This window comes from Narcine bancroftii, chromosome 1 (genome assembly GCF_036971445.1).
Source record: "Narcine bancroftii isolate sNarBan1 chromosome 1, sNarBan1.hap1, whole genome shotgun sequence".
NCBI classification, from domain to species: Eukaryota; Metazoa; Chordata; class Chondrichthyes; order Torpediniformes; family Narcinidae; genus Narcine; species Narcine bancroftii.
This window is the reverse complement of record NC_091469.1, coordinates 108,781,983-108,801,000: the sequence shown is the minus strand read 5'-3', so window position 1 is coordinate 108,801,000 and position 19,018 is coordinate 108,781,983. Positions and strand designations below refer to the sequence as shown.

General features: G+C 43.3%; 1 protein-coding gene and 1 long non-coding RNA gene across 3 annotated transcripts in view; one reads left to right on the top strand and one right to left on the bottom strand.

Annotated features, from left to right (window-relative positions):
* LOC138762417 (uncharacterized) overlaps positions 1–18,362 on the top strand; it is a 53,748-nt gene extending 35,386 nt beyond the window's left edge. Inside the window, exon 3 of the long non-coding RNA XR_011356909.1 lies at positions 18,142–18,362. This is a non-coding gene — a long non-coding RNA (uncharacterized lncRNA). The remainder of the gene's footprint in view (positions 1–18,141) is intronic.
* ythdc1 (YTH N6-methyladenosine RNA binding protein C1) overlaps positions 1–19,018 on the bottom strand; it is a 116,601-nt gene that overhangs the window by 9,474 nt on the left and 88,109 nt on the right. Inside the window, exon 18 of one of the 2 annotated variants that reach the window (XM_069936149.1) lies at positions 17,609–18,453. The exons of the other annotated variant lie outside the window; for it this stretch is intronic. Within the exon in view, the coding sequence (XP_069792250.1) occupies positions 18,433–18,453 (21 nt within the window). The 3' untranslated portion in view covers positions 17,609–18,432. Of the gene's footprint in view, positions 1–17,608; positions 18,454–19,018 lie in introns of those variants that run through there. 2 annotated transcript variants of the gene reach the window in all.

The following is a 19,018-nucleotide window of genomic DNA, read 5'->3' as shown; positions in this document are numbered from 1 at the left end:
GGCACTCAAGCACATGGACATCATTGGCCGAGTGCAGCAAGGGAGGAACAGTCTTGATCTTAGGGCCAGTACACCAGCCTGGAACAAGCCTGCTCCATCTCATATGTTGGCTCGTGATGGAGGAGATGCATTGGCAGGAGGAGGTGGCAAGGGTCGCAAAGGCCATCACTTAGGCAAAACAAGGGCAATGGATGAGATGGGAGTGGAGAAAGGAAGATCTCCTGAAAAGAGCTGTGGGAGATGGAGTCATTCAGAGCAAGCTTCCCCATCAGGGCTGCGTACGATGTCTTGTCGTCTGCCATGATTCTCAGCCAGTGGTATGGAGAGGACCCCACATGCTCCCTCTGCCCAACTTCAGCAAAATTATATGTTACAGCTGTCCCCACCTCCACCACTTCCTCTGGCAGCTCATTCCACAGATCCAACACCCTCAGGTTCCATTTTAAATCTTTCCCTTCTCACCTTACATCGACATTCCTCTCATTTTAATTATTCATTTTTTTAAATAATTTTCTCAATACAACACACTAGAAGCACCTTTGGACACATGGAATATGTGCCACCCAATTAACCTACCCAAAACGTAGTGTGGAAGGAAACTGGACAGTGTAAAAAAACTCAATACAGACAACAGTGGATTCTAACCCATGTGCTGGGGTTGTAATAACATTGCACTAACCACATTGCTAACTGTGCCATCCTATCTTTGGATACCCCTACCCTGGAAGAATCCAATGACTGGTTACCTTATCAAGGCCCACATGATTTTATAAACCTCAATTTAGAAGCCTCCTATGGTCCAGGGAGAAACAAGCCATCCTATCAGCTCCTCTTTATTAATCAAGCCCTCCAGTCCTGGGAACTTTCTTGTGCTGAGAAATGGGAGAACTGGACTGGGTACATCAGCTTATACTGTTGATGCCTTTCTTCCATTCACACCTTCCCCTCTTCTTCAAATCAACTTCATAATCTCTTAAAAAAACACACACAACAAAATGCTACTTTTGCCTCTCTTCTCGCCCTTTCCTCTCCAATTTGGATTGGAGGGATCCATGCAGATAATTTGGGGGCTATAGACAAGAATTAACAAAGGAGCAGAGCCAAATCTGTGCCTATCCTCCCCCCAAGTTGAATTTGGCTTCCTTCCAATCAGGGTTTTGTTTCAAGATAGAGAGTGATGATGTTTAAAGCATTCCAGTATTCCACTCTAAGTTATGTTAATTTAACGTAAAGATTTTATAATCAATCTGGTCCTCTTCAAGCCATGAATCTTTCGTTCTTCAATCATTCAAATGATCACAAGCCAGCCATAACTACAGTGGTCCAATCCAAATGTCGTTGATTACTTTTCAGGCATCATTCCTACTTGCTGCCACAAAACAGGTACTGGTAAAGAAAAATTCAACAATAAACTAAAAAAATTAATTCAAAAAGCAATAAGTACATCAGATAGATAATAAATATTCAGATCAGTGTAACAAGGGGAGATTCAAGGGCATGGTCACTGTTAAATAGAAATTGTTCTTGAACCTAAAGGTGCAGGACTTCTGTCATCTCCACATTCTGCTCAAATATTCAAGCAAATATTGGCATTTGTCTTTCTAATTTTGACCAAAAGACAAAGCAGGCTAATTATTTTATCTTCACAGAGCAATTCTAGCTAAGCAAAATGAAAGACATCAAAAGCTTTGTGATCCTCCTGTTGACCATTGCCATGCTTGTTGTCAATCTTGCAGTTGGAGGCATTGTATTAGTAATCATTTTGACCAACGGTAAGGACCTTGTCTATTGATCATGACTGAAATCATATGCTGGTTACCAGCAGTGAGGGAATAAACCACAAGTTGATGAACAAAACGGTGATGGTGTAGAAAGCAACTGAATATCTTGCTGGGGGTGGTGGTGGAGGCTGGTACAATGGGGACTGTTAGATTGGCACATGGATGTGAGAAAAATAGAGGGTTATGGGTGTGAGGGAGGGAAGGGTTGGGTTGTTGTGGAGTAAGTTTAACCTAAGGGCCTGTCTGGTGCAGTAATGTTCTATGTTCTGTTTTGCTCCCAGTTACTGAACTTTCATATACTTATCTCCATGTGCAGAATTTGTACGTTCTATCTGGACTGCCATGGTTTTCACCCGCATGTCAAAAATGTAAAGGGCATTGTGTGAATTGGGTACTATAGATGTGCCTGGTTCAGGTGGGTGAGAGAAGATTTCAGGTTCGATGGGAGAGAATAAGAAACAGAAAAATAAGTGGAGCATTGGAATTGAGAGCCAGGAAACAGTCAGTGGGCCAAATGGCCTCCTTAAATGTTGAAAAGAAATGTACAATGTATAAAGGAGAAATGCCTTTCAGGTGTGTGTTTCTTGCAGATTTACAGATAGAATTCACAGTGCAACTTAACAGCCACAATAAATATATTTTCTTTCTTTTGTAGGTGCAAATTCTAGTGAAAGGTATGCTTGCTACAGTGGGAATTTCCATATATTAAACATATCACACAAGAAAACTTGGCAACAAGAAATTCAATGGATTTCTTCGTACTAGCAAATCAGATAAGAATGGTCCACTGAAAGCCACTTCAAAGGATTTCCTTCTGAAAGTTTATTCTTTATTTCCATTTTTCCATTGGAGCTTTCCTCTCTCCTGACACACATCAATATCTCCACTGATCAGTCCTTTATTTTCCTTCCCAGTTTTATCTTCCTTCTCCAATTGAATCTGCCCAACAATTTGCTGTTACCTTCCTGACAGGCTAAGATGATAAGATGAGTTGATTTTTTTCAAGAACAAACTGGCAAAATATTATAATTTGCTATAGTGTTGCTGTGTCAAAATGTCATTTGGGAGCCGAACCATTTTTTTTTGCCTAGTTCCACTGATCTGCACCCAGTTCGTAGCCCTCCATGCTGCTCCCATCCATGTACATGTCCAAATTCTTCTTAAATGTTAAAATTGAGCCCACATTCACCATCTCACCTGGCAGCTTGTTCCACACTCCCAACATTCTCTGTGTGAAGAAGTTCCCCCTCATGTTCCCCCTAAACTTTTCCCCTTTCACCCTTAACCCATGCCCTCTAGTTTGTATCTCACCTACCTTTAGTGGAAAAATCTGTATTTTCAGATCCCTTTGTTCTATAGCTCTCTCAGTGCCCGACCATTTATTATGCATGTCCTTTCTTGGTTTGTCCTTCCAAAATGAAACACCTCACACTTGTCTCCATCTGCTATTTTTATCCACCCTTATTCGCTTGAAGACAGCAAGATCTTTAATCTGTGTAGGTTTCATTACCTCACAGCTTGCTTTCCTTACTTCCCACAACTCTTGTACCTGTTTCCTGCGTGAATGCTGATTAAAAAAAAATTAAGATCTCCCCACTCTTTTGGCTCCATACAATGCCAACTACTCTGATCTTCAAGGAGACCAATTTTGTCCCTTACTATCCTTTTGCTTTTAATATATCTGTAGAAACCCTTAGGATTTTCCTTCACGTTGTCTGACAAAGTAACATCATGTCTTCTTTTAGCTCTCCTGATTTCTTTCTTGAGGTTTTTTTGGACATTTTTTATGTTCCTCAAGTTCCTCATTTGCTCCATGTTGCCTCTTTGGCTTGGCTTCGCGGACGAAGATTTATGGAGGGGGTAAAAAGTCCACGTCAGCTGCAGGCTCGTTTGTGGCTGACAAGTCCGATGCGGGACAGGCAGACACGATTGCAGTGGTTGCAGGGGAAAATTGGTTGGTTGGGGTTGGGTGTTGGGTTTTTCCTCCTTTGCCTTTTGTCAGTGAGGTGGGCTCTGCGGTCTTCTTCAAAGGAGGTTGCTGCCCGCCAAACTGTGAGGCGCCAAGATGCACGGTTTGAGGCGTTATCAGCCCACTGGCGGTGGTCAATGTGGCAGGCACCAAGAGATTTCTTTAGGCAGTCCTTGTACCTTTTCTTTGGTGCACCTCTGTCACGGTGGCCAGTGGAGAGCTTGCCATATAACACGATCTTGGGAAGGCGATGGTCCTCCATTCTGGAGACGTGACCCATCCAGCGCAGCTGGATCTTCAGCAGCGTGGACTCGATGCTGTCGACCTCTGCCATCTCGAGTACTTCGACGTTAGGGATGTAAGCGCTCCAATGGATGTTGAGGATGGAGCGGAGACAACGCTGGTGGAAGCGTTCTAGGAGCCGTAGGTGGTGCCGGTAGAGGACCCATGATTCGGAGCCGAACAGGAGTGTGGGTATGACAACGGCTCTGTATACGCTTATCTTTGTGAGGTTTTTCAGTTGGTTGTTTTTCCAGACTCTTTTGTGTAGTCTTCCAAAGGCGCTATTTGCCTTGGCGAGTCTGTTGTCTATCGCTCCATGTTGCCTATACCTGATGTAAACCCTTTCTCTTCTTCCGAACCTGATCCCCAATATCCCTATGCCCGCAAACTTTGCCTTTAATCCTGACAGGAATATATGAACTCTGTACTCTCAAAATTTCACCTTTGAATATTCTCTACCTACCTCACATATCCTTACTCAAAAACAACATCCCAATCCACGCATTCTAGATCCTTTCTCATTTACTCAAAATTGGCCTTTCTCGACTCTAGGCCCAGACTTATCCTTCTCCATAATTAACTTGATTTCTAAATTAAATTAAATTGAAACTGAATCTGGTCCATCAACCCTGCCAACTGTTTACTTACTGACTCCAATCCTGTTTGCCTGCACCCAAATTAGATCCTTCTATGCCTTAATTCCACTCCCTTCTCTGGTACTCCCCTTAAAAAAAAACACTGACCCCTGAGTTCTTATTTAAAAATCCTTCTCACCTTCAACTAATCCTCTCATGTTTTTTTGTAGTTCAACATGTAAAACCATTTTATCTCTCTACCCTATCACATATACTTCCACCAAGTCATCTTCCCGCCAAGGAAAACAAGCTTGCCCTGACCTAACTATGCACCACCCCACCCCACCCCGATACATCTCACATCCAGGTAAATTGCCTCTGCCCTCCCTCTAATGCAACCACATGCCCCCTACAGGGTGGACTCATGAGTGTTTGGAAGGTGCAACACAATGTCCCAACACATATTCTATGGCCCGTCCAATGAAGGCAATCGTGCCACATGCCCTTGTCACCACTTCAATGACATTTAATGCTTTCATGAAACTATGGACTTGAATAAAATATCTTTCTGTTCAGCAACATTCCTTCCTGCCAAACCATTTACTATACATGTCCAACCTGTACTTATGTTCCCGAAAATGCATTGCCTCATAACTTATATGAATACCTTTGACCTGCCAACACCACACCCAATTTTCTATCTGATCTATAGGCTGCTGCACCCAAAGGCAACATGACTCACTTCTTTCCACTAGCAGTTTTCATTTCCTTATACCACTGACATTTACATCCTTTCTGACAGAATTTTTAAAAAGCATCCTAAGGATATTAAAACCTGAAGGATCATAATACCATAAGACTACAGGAACTTTGACCTTGAACAAACCTATGTCAAAGAGAGATTTCACAGAAACTCCCTTTGTTTAAAGAATACTTCAGAACTTGGGTGGCGCAGTTAGTGTAGCGGTTGTGGTGAAAATGTTACAGCCTCAACGACCCGGCTTCAAATCCATCATTGTCTGTAAGGAATTTGTACATTCTCTCCGTGTTGCATGGGTTTCCTCTGTGTGCTCTGGTTCTTCCCACCCTTCAAAACCTACCAGGTTTAATTAGGTGTAATTGGGCGACATGGGTTTGTTGTCCAGAAGGTCTGTTATTGTGCAACATTTCTTAAAAAATGCAACAGTATGTTTCTTCCCGTTGATTACAGCTGATAGCAGTGTTTTCAAAATCAGACATGGGAAATCAATTCAGTCATGCACAAGTTGTTGAATTCAAGTATGTCCTTTAATTTTCCTATCCAATACTTCTCTAGATTGCAGAGTTTTATATTCACAGCTTGATTTGTAAAGCCCCTGGTAAAATAGGTATTAAACACCTTTGAAGCCATTATTCTGCTCTTAAAAACTGCATGACCCTTTGCAATGAATAGCATTTAATCAGAAAGAGCATATTCCAGGAAGGAAATTAAACTGCTCTTAATTTTACTGGTACAGATTTGGTTAGATTTAGTTTAGGTAACCTCAGAATGAAAAAGATTATCCTTAATAGGAGGTGAAAGGTGAGGGAAAATGCAAAGGGGACAGATCAGCATTTTCCAGATGTACAGATTGATAGAAAACATTTAAAATCAAATTACAAATAATTTACTGAGTAAAACTAATGGTAATTTTGATCAATGAAAATTCTCTGTCAATGAACAGAGATTACACTGGATATTTTACCACATCAGATTATATTCTCCACTGAAATCAGTTAAATCCATCATCGAGATCGACCTTGCCCCACCTGTAAAGTTCCATTGGCAGATTGGGCTGGTATCTCTCCCAGGATCAGCTTCCGGATTACCTGATCAAAGTTAATCATTCCAGAATGGCTAAATGAGGTGCTGCATATTGGAAGGGCAAACCAAGAAAGGACAAACAAACTAAATGGTCGGTCACTGAGGAGTGCAGTGCAACAGAGGGAGCTAGAAACACAAATTCATAATTCCCTGAAAGTGGCATCACAGATGCATAGGGTTGTAAAGAGACCTTTTGATATATTGGCCTTCATAAATCAGAATTTTGAGATCAAGAGTTGTGGTGTTATGCTAAAGTTGTAGACATTGGTGAAGCCAAATTTGGAGTCTTGTGTGCAGTTTTGGTCACCTAACTACAGGAAAGATATCAATAAGATAGAAAGAGTGCAGAGATTTACGAGGATGTTGTCCAGACTTCAGGAACTGAGTTACAGGGAAAGGTTAAACAGGTTAGGATTTTATTCCCTGGATCGTAGAAGAAAGAGGGGAGATTTGATAGAGGTATTTAAAATTATGAGCGGGATAGACAGAATAAATGTAGCTAGGCTTTCCACTAAGGGTAGGTGAGATACAAATGAGAGGATACGGATTAAGAGTGAAAGGGGAAAAGTTTAGGGGAACATGAGGAGGAACTTCTTTACACAGAGAGTGGTGGCAGTGTGGAACAAGCTTCCAGCTGAAGTGGTGAATGTGGGGTCATTTTTAAGAATTTGGACAGGTACATGGATGGGAGAGGAATGGAGGCCTATGGACTGCGTGCAGGTGAGTGGGACTAGGCAAAAAGAAAATTGTTCAGCACAAACAAGAAGGGCCGAAGAGGCCTGTTTCTGTGCTGTAATGTTCTAAGGTTCTGTGGCTGTCTGTGATTATTCACAGTTGAGCGTGAAGTTTCTCAGCAGTCTTCACTGGAGCACGTTGTTCCGATAATCTCATCCCACAGAGTGACATCACTAGATAGTAATCTTCCCAGTGTGTGGGTTTTTGCATTCACTGAATCATAAAGCTTGAGATAAACAAAAATGAGGTGAAATATGGAAGTCTGCAGGCGCTTCAGTAAAAACACAGAGATGCTGGAGGAAATCAGCCAGTCTCACAGCACCCATAGGAGGTAAAGATATACAACCAACATTTTGGGCCTGACCCCTTCTTCAAGGTGTGAGAAGAAGAGCTCAGGTCCAAAACATCGATTATATATCTTTACCTCCTATGGACAGTGCAAGATCGGCTGAGTTCCTCCAACATTTCTGTGGGTTTACTATAAACTAGAATGAGTCTTCCACGGGATAGTGGGCAATGTACAATTTCATGAAATTTTGTCAGCCTCCTGATGAGATGCAAATGACAAGAACTCCATGCTTTTACTGAAGGATGCCTCAGAAGAATCAGAATCAGAATTTATTCTCATGAACATATCATGAAATGTGTTGTTTTATGACAGCATTACAAGTGCAACTTCTCCGAGGATTGTCACCTTATTGTGGTGAAGCTTGTGTGGTCCTGAGATCTCAAGAGTGATGACGTCTGGAGCTATGCCCCCAGTAGGACCACCCATGATGGTAAGGACAAGGGTGAGGTCCCTGACAAAGAACAATCCAAGTCCTCAACGGTGGAACAGGGGGATGAAGTTATTCTGAACTCAATGGCTGTGAAGGTGGATGAAGGTTGCAACAAATCCATCACCTCCAATTGTCATGGTTTACATGCCATTGGAACTATTTGGTTGATTTGTTTCTTGGGGTGCAACATTAAACAAATTCACTCACAGATATCTTCACTCGGTGGGCTATTTCTTTGTCTTTCAGCCATCGGGGGAGGGTGATAGGAGCAGGCAATATGATGGCTGGAAGCTCCAACCCAAGAACCGGCATAAAAGTGGTGAATACTTGATTCAGTCACTCAACTTTTGGACAGAAGCAGAAGACTTGTTCAGCAGCACTATTCACGTCTGAGCAATCTGCTCACCCTGAACTGGGAGGGGGCTAGAAAATGTGCCCTAAAAATAGTCTGTTTCACCCCATCCTCCATGGAAAGCTGTGTCCAGAGGAATTATCATCATGGGGTCGAAAAACAGAAAAACAGAGAGAAGTGAAACTATGAAAATTGGAATTTCGAATAGACGAATTCTGATGGATAACCCAAACTCAGACCAACTAGAGAGAAGAACTGTCTTTGTTGCCCAGAAACTCAAAATATTCAACTTTGACATTGTTGGTCTGAGTGAGACTCGCAGAGCTGGAGAAGAGCAACTAAAAGAAGAGAAAGATCAATATACCTTTTTCTGAAAAGGTCTTGATCCTGAATAACTGAAAATCCATGGAGTAGGTTTTACCGTCCAAAACACCCTACTTCAGAAGCTGACAGAGAAGCCATTGGGAATTAATGACGTCTCATGACTCTGTGAATCCAGTTCATCAAGAACCAACATGCCACCATCATCAGCGCCTCTGCTCCAACTCTAGACATGGAAAATGAAGTAAAGATGAACTTCTATGCCCAACTTGACTACGTCCTTTCCTCTGTTCCCAACAATGACAAGATAGTTCTCTTGAGAGACTTCAGTGCCAGAGTCGGGAAAGATCATAGGCACCGGACTAGAATAACAACCAAAGAGGTAGTAGGCAAAGTCAATACAAATGGAATATTTTTCCTCACCAAATGTGCTGAACACAACCTTGGGATTACAAACACCCTATTTCGCCATAAAAATAGACAGGAAGTCTCCTGGCAGAATCCACGCTCCAAGCATTGGCACCACATTGACTACATCATCATATGATCTCAGGATCAACAAGATGTACTGATCACAAGAGCTGTTACTGGTGCCAACAAGTGCTAGACAGACCATCGGCTCTTCTCGTCCACCATGAGAATGAAGATTTGGCCCAAAAGGAAACATCAAAATCAGAACACTATTAATAAATTCAATGTTGACATCTTTCAAGACATCAGCCATGTACAGAAGTTCCAACAATATCTCCAAGAACAAATGCCTCAACAAATCCCACCATCTGAAGAAGACTGGAATCAATTGAAGAATGCTATCATCACCTCCTGTAAAGAAACATTTTGGGTCAGGGCAAAAGAAAATCAGGATTGGTTCAATGATAATGATAAACTACTCCAACAAATCATCGATGAAAAGAGAAAAGCTTTAATTATCTTACAAAATGACCAATAATTGGCTACCAAAAGAAAATGTTATCGGGAACGCATGACTACAGTCCAGAAGAGCACCGGAAACCTGAAAAATGAATGGTGGAGGAAGAATTCTCAGGAAATCCAACAACTAGCAGATGCTAATGACATTGAGGCTTTTTTAATGCAACTAAAGTTATTTTTGGACCATGTACTCACAGTCAAGTCCCTCTCAAAAGCAAAGATGGTTCAACCATCCTGAAGAGCAATGCTGAGATCAATTCCAGATGGAGGGAGCACTTTGATTATCTTCTAAATCAAACCATCTCATTTGACAGGAATGTGATGAACAACATTCCAAAACAGCCGGTTGACAACTCCCTAAGCATAATACCAACACTTGAAGAAGTCAAGGGAGTATCAAAACCTTGAAAAACAATAAGGCCGCTGGACCAGCAGAGGTTTACAAAATTGGAGATAACCTGCTTCATTACCAACTGCATCAACTTCTCATCAAGACCTGGATAAATGCAGACTTTAGAGTTTCAGCCATCATTACCATTTACAAAAGGAAAGGTGATCAATCCGAATGTGGAATTTCCCTGTTAGCAACAGCAGGAAAGATCCTCAGTCGCATCATGAACCAGTTCAAGCCTTTAACTGAAAAGATCCTTCTAGAGACACAAGCTGGTTTTAGACCATCACATGGAGCGATTGATATTATCTTCACAATGCGACAACTGCAAGAAAAATAGGTGAACAACTTCAACCTTTGTATACGGCATTTATCGACCTCACCAAAGCCTTTAACTCAGTATCAAGGGAGCTCCTATGGGATGTCCTATCCACCTATGGATATCCTAGAAGGTACATTCGAATCCTGAGACTCCACTGCGATGGCATGTTTGCCACAGTCATGGTCAGCAAGAGTATCAGTGAGCCTTTTCAAGTCAAATCTGGAGTGAAACAGGGATGTATGATTGCCCCAACTTTGTTCACCATCTTTATGGCAGCAATTATCCACATCATTAAGGATGATCTACCGCCAGGAATTGAAATTGTCTACAGAACTGATGTCAGACTTTTCAATCTTGCCCATCTCAAGTCCAAAAACAAGAAATCCATGAGTTTCCTCATTGAATTCCAATATGCAGATGACAACAGTGTTGCAACTTTCTCAGAATACCACCTACAACAGATTTTGACCACTATGCATACGTGAAACTTTGACTTACCATCAATTCCAAGAAGACTCAAATCATCCATCAACTGTCACCAATTGAGACAAATTGGATAGAACCATCAATTCAATTTGGTAAAACAACCCTGGAAAATGTGGACCACTTTCCATATCTTGGAAGTTACCTCTCTTCCAATGTCGACCTGAAAGATGAGATTCAACGTCGTCTTAAATGTGCTGGAACAGTTTTTTGATGTCTCCGAATAAGAATCTTTTGTGATCATGACATTTGAATGGACACAAAACATTAGTGTAAAAAGCAGTGGTGATCCCATCCTTTCTGTTTGCATCAGAAACCTGGACAACATACTGACATCTGAAGGCACTTGAAACATTTCATCAATGCTGTCTTCGAAACATCAAAAATATCAGCTAGGAAGAAAGAAGAACTATCGTCAGCATGCTAAATGAAGCAAAAATAACAGGCATTGAAGCCTATGTCATTAAGAACCAACTAAGATAGAGCAGTCATGTTGTTCTGATGGAAGATGAACATCTGCTGAAACAAATCTTCTACTCCCACCTTAAAGAAGACAAACATAAAACAGGTGGACAACAAAAGAGATAAAAGGCGTCTTAAAATCCAACATGAAGAAATGTAACATCAACATCGATAATTGGGAAACCAATGCCAAGGACAAGAAACTCTGGCAAATCATCACCGAGAAGGAACAGCAACTTTCAAAGCCAATAGATGTACAGAACTAGAAGAAAAGAGAAGAAAGTGGAAAGAGAGGCAACAACAATCAAAGCCCAATCTTCCATCTTGAACAACCTGTCCTAAATGCGACTTTCAAAGTCAAGATTGGACTCATAAGCCACTTGAGAGCCCATAAATAGATTAATGGAAAAAAGTCCATCATCTTCAACCTCGAGGGATAGCCACGACAGGTGCAAATATCAAGATAATTTTTTTTAAAAATTAGTGCAAAAGAAGAGAAAGTGAGGTACAGGTACACGATCCTTTATCCAGAACCCTTGGGGGACAGTGAGGGCTTGTCCTGAATATTAATGGCTGACCTACTCCACAGGAGTCAAGAAAGGGGAGAACCATGGGGAAATTAGATATGACACTGAAATTAATGATCCCTTCCCTGGTTTTCTTCACAGATCTGGAAGTCTAGAGGTGAAGTGTGTACTTCTATTCAAAGGGAACAGAAAGAATTTGGCTAAGGTTGCAGAAACCATTGAGTAAATATTCCAGCAAAGCCTCACAGGTATCAATGTGTATACATAGACTGGTTCTTTGATCAGTTCATCATAGACCTTGAATCAATCGAGTTCCAAGGTAAGTTGTGAAGTGATGTTCCCCTCATCTGGGGTCCAGTGATGCTCTACATGACATTTCAGCGATATGTTGATGACAAGAGGCAGCAGATGGCATTTTTATGTCAGCATGCTCAAATGAAGATTCCAAGTAAATTCTAAACCTGTTTAAATTAATTTTCAATGCTGCAAAAAAGGTTGTGAAGCTGTTTTAAGAAGATATTTAGATTATTAAGACAAGCATTGTCCCTTTGATCCAAATGACCAATCACAGTAATCTTCTGAGACTGCATTAGGTTTGGAATTTATTTAAACATTGGATAACCCACAAGGGTCCATGCCAAGAATGGCAGTGCCCATGTTCAGCAGCCCAAGTCATGAGGGGTGTAGGCTGTGGGTGAGCAGCAGACCGGTGCAGAGCCACAGAACAGGAGAACACCTACTAACCCCACTGAGAAGGAGAAGCCTGGGAAAGGTCCCTACAGAGTGGGCGACTACAACAGTGGACCAGTGAGGGGCTCACCCAGGCGATGAGCTGCTGGAGAGTGGTTTGTGGAAACCAAGATCCCTAAGAGTGCTGATGGCAAGCATGACTCCTGAAGGTCCTCAGACACTGATGGCTTCCTGATCATTTCTAGGATTGGGAACCAAGGGATAAGGAGGGAGTTTCAAATATCCGGAGCTCAAGTTCAGCACCAGACTGGACATAAGGTACAGGAGGTGGGGACATCAGAGGAGGTGGTTGGTCTCTAAGGGGGACTCTCTGTCACTTCCTTTCCTTGTGTTGACAGTGACACTGGATTCATGGAGCTCCTCTGTGTGGCTTTATGAAAATGACATATTGGACAATAAAGGAACCTCCATGGAACTGTCTGACCTCAGGAAACCAGAACTACAATCTGGGGTCATCTGCAGCTTCCTGGATGCCCCAGCTCAGGCTTGGTTAGTTAGTAATGCCTGTGGTCTCTACACAGTGAGGTGGACAGCCACCATGTCACAGCTCAGTAGCAGAGGGTGGAACATTATGACGACACTTCAACATCTTCCCAGAACATTAAAGGGCAGACAGGAAATTCATCATGCCTGAAATGACGGGAGGCAAAGTGCCCTCTAGAAAGATTGGTTTACTTTTCAATCCATGTAACTTGAAGGAAGGGTTTGGGTTGGCATTGACCTGCCCACTGTTCATACTGGTTAGCTTAGTGTCGATGCCAGGCTTGACACAAAGGAAAGTGTGAGATGTCAGTAGAGGAAGTGAACTGTCCTGAGTGTCTTGAAGAAAAATAATTCTTGGCCATAGCCAGATGAAGCGAAAAACAGAGGGAATGACAATGCAGATTAATAAGAGCAGGGAGGACCAATGTTCCTAATTCCAGTGCCGTTACAAATTCAATCAGCTTCATTGAGTGGCTAGCATCGATGGTGATACATATAAGCCTCATTTAACAACATCAGCTTGAGGACACTGCTCAACAACACATCTCAATTGGTTATGCAACCACCAGGACATCCTCCTTCACAAACTCATGCTTCCCTCTCCCAGGCTGAATGAAGAAGCTGCAGAGAAAAGGATTGAACAGGGTTTGGTGCCATCTGGAATGGAGGAGTTTGGGGACAGGTTTGTGGTTCAATCTTGGCCTGCACATTCTGCCTTGCCACTGACATCCCACACTTGGCTCTAGGTGTGTCGTCAGTTGCTTCTGGACAGGTGGAGGAAGCTGCTTGACCCTGTGACTTCTGGGATATCATCAGTTCCCCTGAATATGGGAATGGTTCCCTGCCTCAGGATATCTGGTCTGTCTTTGGAACATCTGTCCTGCCTTTGAAACATCTGCTCTGCCTTTGGGACATCTGGTCTGCCTTTGGGACATCAGCTTTGCCTTTGGGACATTTGCTCTGTCTTTGGGAATGCCCCTTCTTTTGGGATGTTTGCCCTGCCTTTGGAGATGCCCTCTCCTTTGGAATGTCTGCCCTGCCTTTGGAAATGCCCCCTCCTTTGGGATGTTTGCCCTGACTTTGGGAATTCCCCCTGCCTTTGTAAATTCCCCCTCCTTTGGATGTTTGCCCTGCCTTTGGGAATCCCCCCACCTTTGGGATGTTTGCCCTGACTTTGGGAATGTCCCCTCCTTTGGAATGTCTGCCCTGCCTTTGGGAATGTCCCCTCCTTTGGGATGTCTGCCATGCCTTTGGGAATGTCCCCTCCTTTGGAATGTCTGCCCTGCTTTTGGGAATGTCCCCTCCTTTGGGATGTCTGCCCTGCCTTTGGGAATGTCCCCTCCTTTGGGATGTCTGCCCTGCCTTTGGGAATGTCCCCTCCTTTGGGATGTCTGCCCTGCCTTTGGGAATGTCCCCTCCTTTGGGATGTCTGCCCTGCCTTTGGGAATGTCCCCTCCTTTGGAATGTCTGCCCTGCCTTTGGGAATGTCCCCTCCTTTGGGATGTCTGCCCTGCCTTTGGGAATGTCCCCTCCTTTGGAATGTCTGCCCTGCCTTTCGGAATGTCCCCTCCTTTGGGATGTCTGCCCTGCCTTTGGGAATGTCCCCTCCTTTGGGATGTCTGCCCTGCCTTTGGGAATGTCCCCTCCTTTGGGATGTCTGCCCTGCCTTTGGGAATGTCCCCTCCTTTGGGATGTCTGCCCTGCCTTTGGGAATGTCCCCTCCTTTGGGATGTCTGCCCTGCCTTTGAGAATGTCCCCTCCTTTGGAATGTCTGCCCTGCCTTTGGGAATGTCCCCTCCTTTGGGATGTCTGCCCTGCCTTTGGGAATGTCCCCTCCTTTGGGAATGTCCCCTCCTTTGGGATGTCTGCCCTGCCTTTGGGAATGTCCCCTCCTTTGGGATGTCTGCCCTGCCTTTGGGAATGTCCCCTCCTTTGGGATGTCTGCCCTGCCTTTGAGAATGTCCCCTCCTTTGGAATGTCTGCCCTGCCTTTGGGAATGTCCCCTCCTTTGGGATGTCTGCCCTGCCTTTGGGAATGTCCCCTCCTTTGGGAATGTCCCCTCCTTTGGAATGTCCCCTCCTTTGGGATGTCTGCCCTGCCTTTGGGAATGTCCCCTCCTTTGGGATGTCTGCCCTGCCTTTGGGAACGTCCCCTCCTTTGGGATGTCTGCCCTGCCTTTGGGAATGTCCCCTCCTTTGGGATGTCTGCCCTGCCTTTGGGTACGTCCCCTCCTTTGGGATGTCTGCCCTGCCTTTGGGAATTCCCCCTGCCTTTGGGGCCACTCTGCTGGGCCAAGTTCATTTTGCAAGCCTGGTGCTTTCTCTTTATTAAGATAAAGAGAGACAAACCCATGCCAGACTGATGTGTGTTTGTTGTACTCCTCAAATGGCCAGAGATGTACAGAGATTAAACATCCTTCATGCCAAGTAAAGGTGGCATGTGATCAGTTGAAATGCTCCAGATTTACCGTGCTCTCTGCCTCCTGAGTGGCCCAATATCAAGAAAGGATCTTGGTCCAAACCATTGACTGACGATCCCTTCCCACAGACACTGCCTGATCCAATAAGTACCTCCTGTTTCTCCTGCTGCTCAAGGTTTCTGCAACTGCACTTTGCAATTTTTTCTGGACTAAAATGGTATTAATTTTGGAATCATGAATTATGTAGCCCATATTGGACTATTTGTGCCATTTTGTTCCTGTGGTCTGCAAGCATAATCTCCTCTTATTCAATCTGGCCTACATCCCTCCCCACCTTTCCTGTCCAATCATCTATCCAAATGCCTTTTAAACCTTGCAACCACCTCCAACATCTCCCTTGGCAGCTTGTTTCACATGGCCTCCAACCTCTGTGTTGAAAACGTACCATCAGATCTCCATTAAAAATCTTCCTTTCACCTTAAATCTGTGGCCTTTAATTCTCAAGTGAAGTTTATTGTCAACTGATGGCACAAGTACAACCCAACGGAACAACGGTCCTTGGTGCAAAACATGCAAGCACACAACTAGACATATCACATATAGAGACAAAAAAAATACATATGCAGGAAAAGTATTCAGAAATACAAATAAATAAATGAATAAATATTTATTTAGTAAATGTGAGAGTCCCAGATGGTTAGTGTGAGCAGTTCCTTTGGTCATTCAACATTTTCACTGCTTGTGGGAAGAAACTGTTTCTCAGCCTGGTGATGCTGGCTTTGAGACTGCTGCATTTCTTTCCTGATAGGAGTAGTTGAAAGATGCTGTGTGAAGGGTGGAAAGGGTCCTCAGTGATTTTGCACAGCCTCATCAGACACTGATCCCAGAAGATCACATCGATGGGGGATGGGGGAGGGGAGAGGGAGAGGGAGACTTCAGTGATCCTCGCTGCTACTCTTATGGTAGATTGACTTCTAATCCATTTCTCTGCAGCAACCGTACCATACTGTGATGTAGCCAGATGTTCTCGATAAAACTCTTTTTGAAGGTTGACATAATGGTGGCCAGTAGCCTTGCCTGCTTTCAGTCTTCTCAGAAGTGCAGTCACTGTTGCACCTTCCAGAGATGTTGTGCCTACAATAGGTCACTAGTTAAGTGAACTCCAAGGAACCTGGTGCTCTCCACTATAGGGTCATTGATGTGGAGTAGTGGGTGGTTGTTATTGGTCCTCCTGAAAGCATCGATCATCTCCTTGATCTTTCTCTATCTATTCTACTCTGCCACTCTAGGTTAATTGACAGCTTAAAACTTTCCAGTGAAAATAAATCCAGCCTTTCTGATCTTCTTATAACCATACCCTTCTATCCAAGCAACATCCCGGTGAATCTCTTCTGCATTCCCTCCATTTCCACCACTTCTTCCTGCACCGTGGCAAGCAGGATGGCTTGTCCAGGTTTGGTCCAACCAATGTTTCATACAACGGGCCACATGATAGCGCAATTCTTGCACTCAATGCTTCAGCCTCTGAAGGGAAGATGTTAATGCCATTTACACTGCTCCATTCACATGTGATGGCTCTCTACAGGAGGTATGGACTCCACCCCGAGGCCTCTCTGTGCATCAAAGCTCCTAAATTCTTCTGTCATTTACTCTCTATGCCCCATCAGAATTCAAATTCCAAAAGTGCTGAACAACATATTTGCCTGAATTAAATTCCTCCTGCCACCACACCACACAGCTTCCCAGCTGCTCTCCGACCAGTTGTGTCCTCAGCCAGCCTTCATCACTATCCACTGCTCTACCAAGATGCTGTCTGCAGCTCACTCATCAGGGCCCCTCTCCTCTCATCCAAATCATTTCTACATATTGCAAAGAACAAAGGTTCCAGCATCCACCCCTGCAATATACAGGGGGGGGGGGGGGGGGGCACGGTTAGCATAGCAGTCAGTATGATGCTATTACAGCTCCAGCAACCCAGTTCAAATCTTCCTCTGTGTCCAAGGAGTTTGTATGTTCTACCGTGCCTATGCGATTTCCTTCAAAAGTGCATGGTTAATTAGGTGTAATTGGGTAGCATGGAATGGCCAGAATTGCGTTCTACCATGCCATAAATAACATAAATATATAACATAAACCTGCCCATACATGGATACCAATCTCATCCAAGTTGCCTCTGGGCTCTGCCCATATCATATATACAGAGGTGAAGAAACAAAGATTTTATTGAGAACTTGGTGAAACATTTGACCATGTTCACTGGACAGTTTTATACAGCACTTGGCACCAGATTTGTGACCCATCGACTTTCTTTTGAACAGTGATTAATGGAGCATGCACAGGAAATGAGATGGGATCGAAGCAGCATAGCTGTCTGGATTAAATACCACCTTATAGAGAGGGTGGCACAGTTAGCGTAGCGGTTAGCTCAATGCTGACACAGCACCAGTAATTGGGAGCAGGGTTTGAATCCTGTGTTGTCTGTAAGAGATTTATACGTTCTCCCCGTGTCTGCGTGGATTTTCCCTGGGGGCTCCAGTTTCCTCTCACCCTCCAAAATGTATTGGGGTTGAAGGTCATTTGGGTGTAATTGGGCAGCATGGGCTCATGGGCTGAAAGGCCCTATTATTGTCCTGTACGTATGTCTACAAAATCCATAATTTGGCAGCTCTGTCAATGTCCAAGCTGTTGGCTTCCTTCAGTCAGTCATGATGAACCTTTGCATTTTCATTTGTTGCAGAAATCAGCACAACTGAGCCTGGAGATCTCGTAATGAAAGGTGTGTTATTCATCTCTAACACTTCAATGTACATTGGTTAAAACATCAAAAATTACCTAAGTTCCTCCAAGTTCCATGTTTTCACTAATCGTGGAGTTTTACTTCTGACACCCTTTTTACCAATTTTCACCATATCAGCTTTTGCAGATTTTCCATGTCAATTTGATAACATTAAAGAGGTTCGCCATTTCTTACATTGATTTTTCTGTTGCTTGGCCACAGAATAAGACCATATTGGGAACAAACTCCACGTCAAATTTTCACATCGAACTTCTGAAAAACAATTCACAGGGTGAAGATTCAGGTTGTAAAAACCCACATATTCAAGGTCATTGTGTGATCCAGAAATATGACCTTTAATCTCCCCTGATAACCATAACTTAGGACAAAACATAAAGATACGCAGATTTTGCAAGCAAGCATTCAGTCTCAGTGCATTAATGTACTGTTCTAGCAGTGTGAGCAACACAATATACATTTGCAAACCCACAGCACACATATCAGCCAATGAGCAGGACATCGCATCAATCTGACGGTTCATCCTTCTTAATCCATAACCTTGTTACAAGTCCAACTTTGTCAGAAAGAATGGTTTTTCCACTGGAACATTTCAAGATTAATTTAATTTCTAAGCACCCTCGGGATGTTAATGGTGCAGCAATGCAGTTTTCATCCCCAACAAGCGGAGGGAGTTAAAAGTCACATCAAAAACACGTATATCAAACTGCAAGAGAAAGAGAACGAGGAAACAAGCTGTAAACCCAAACAAAAATGGGAACAAGATCTAAACATAAAGATAAAGAGGAAACATGGGAAAACCTATGCTCCGGAACTATGA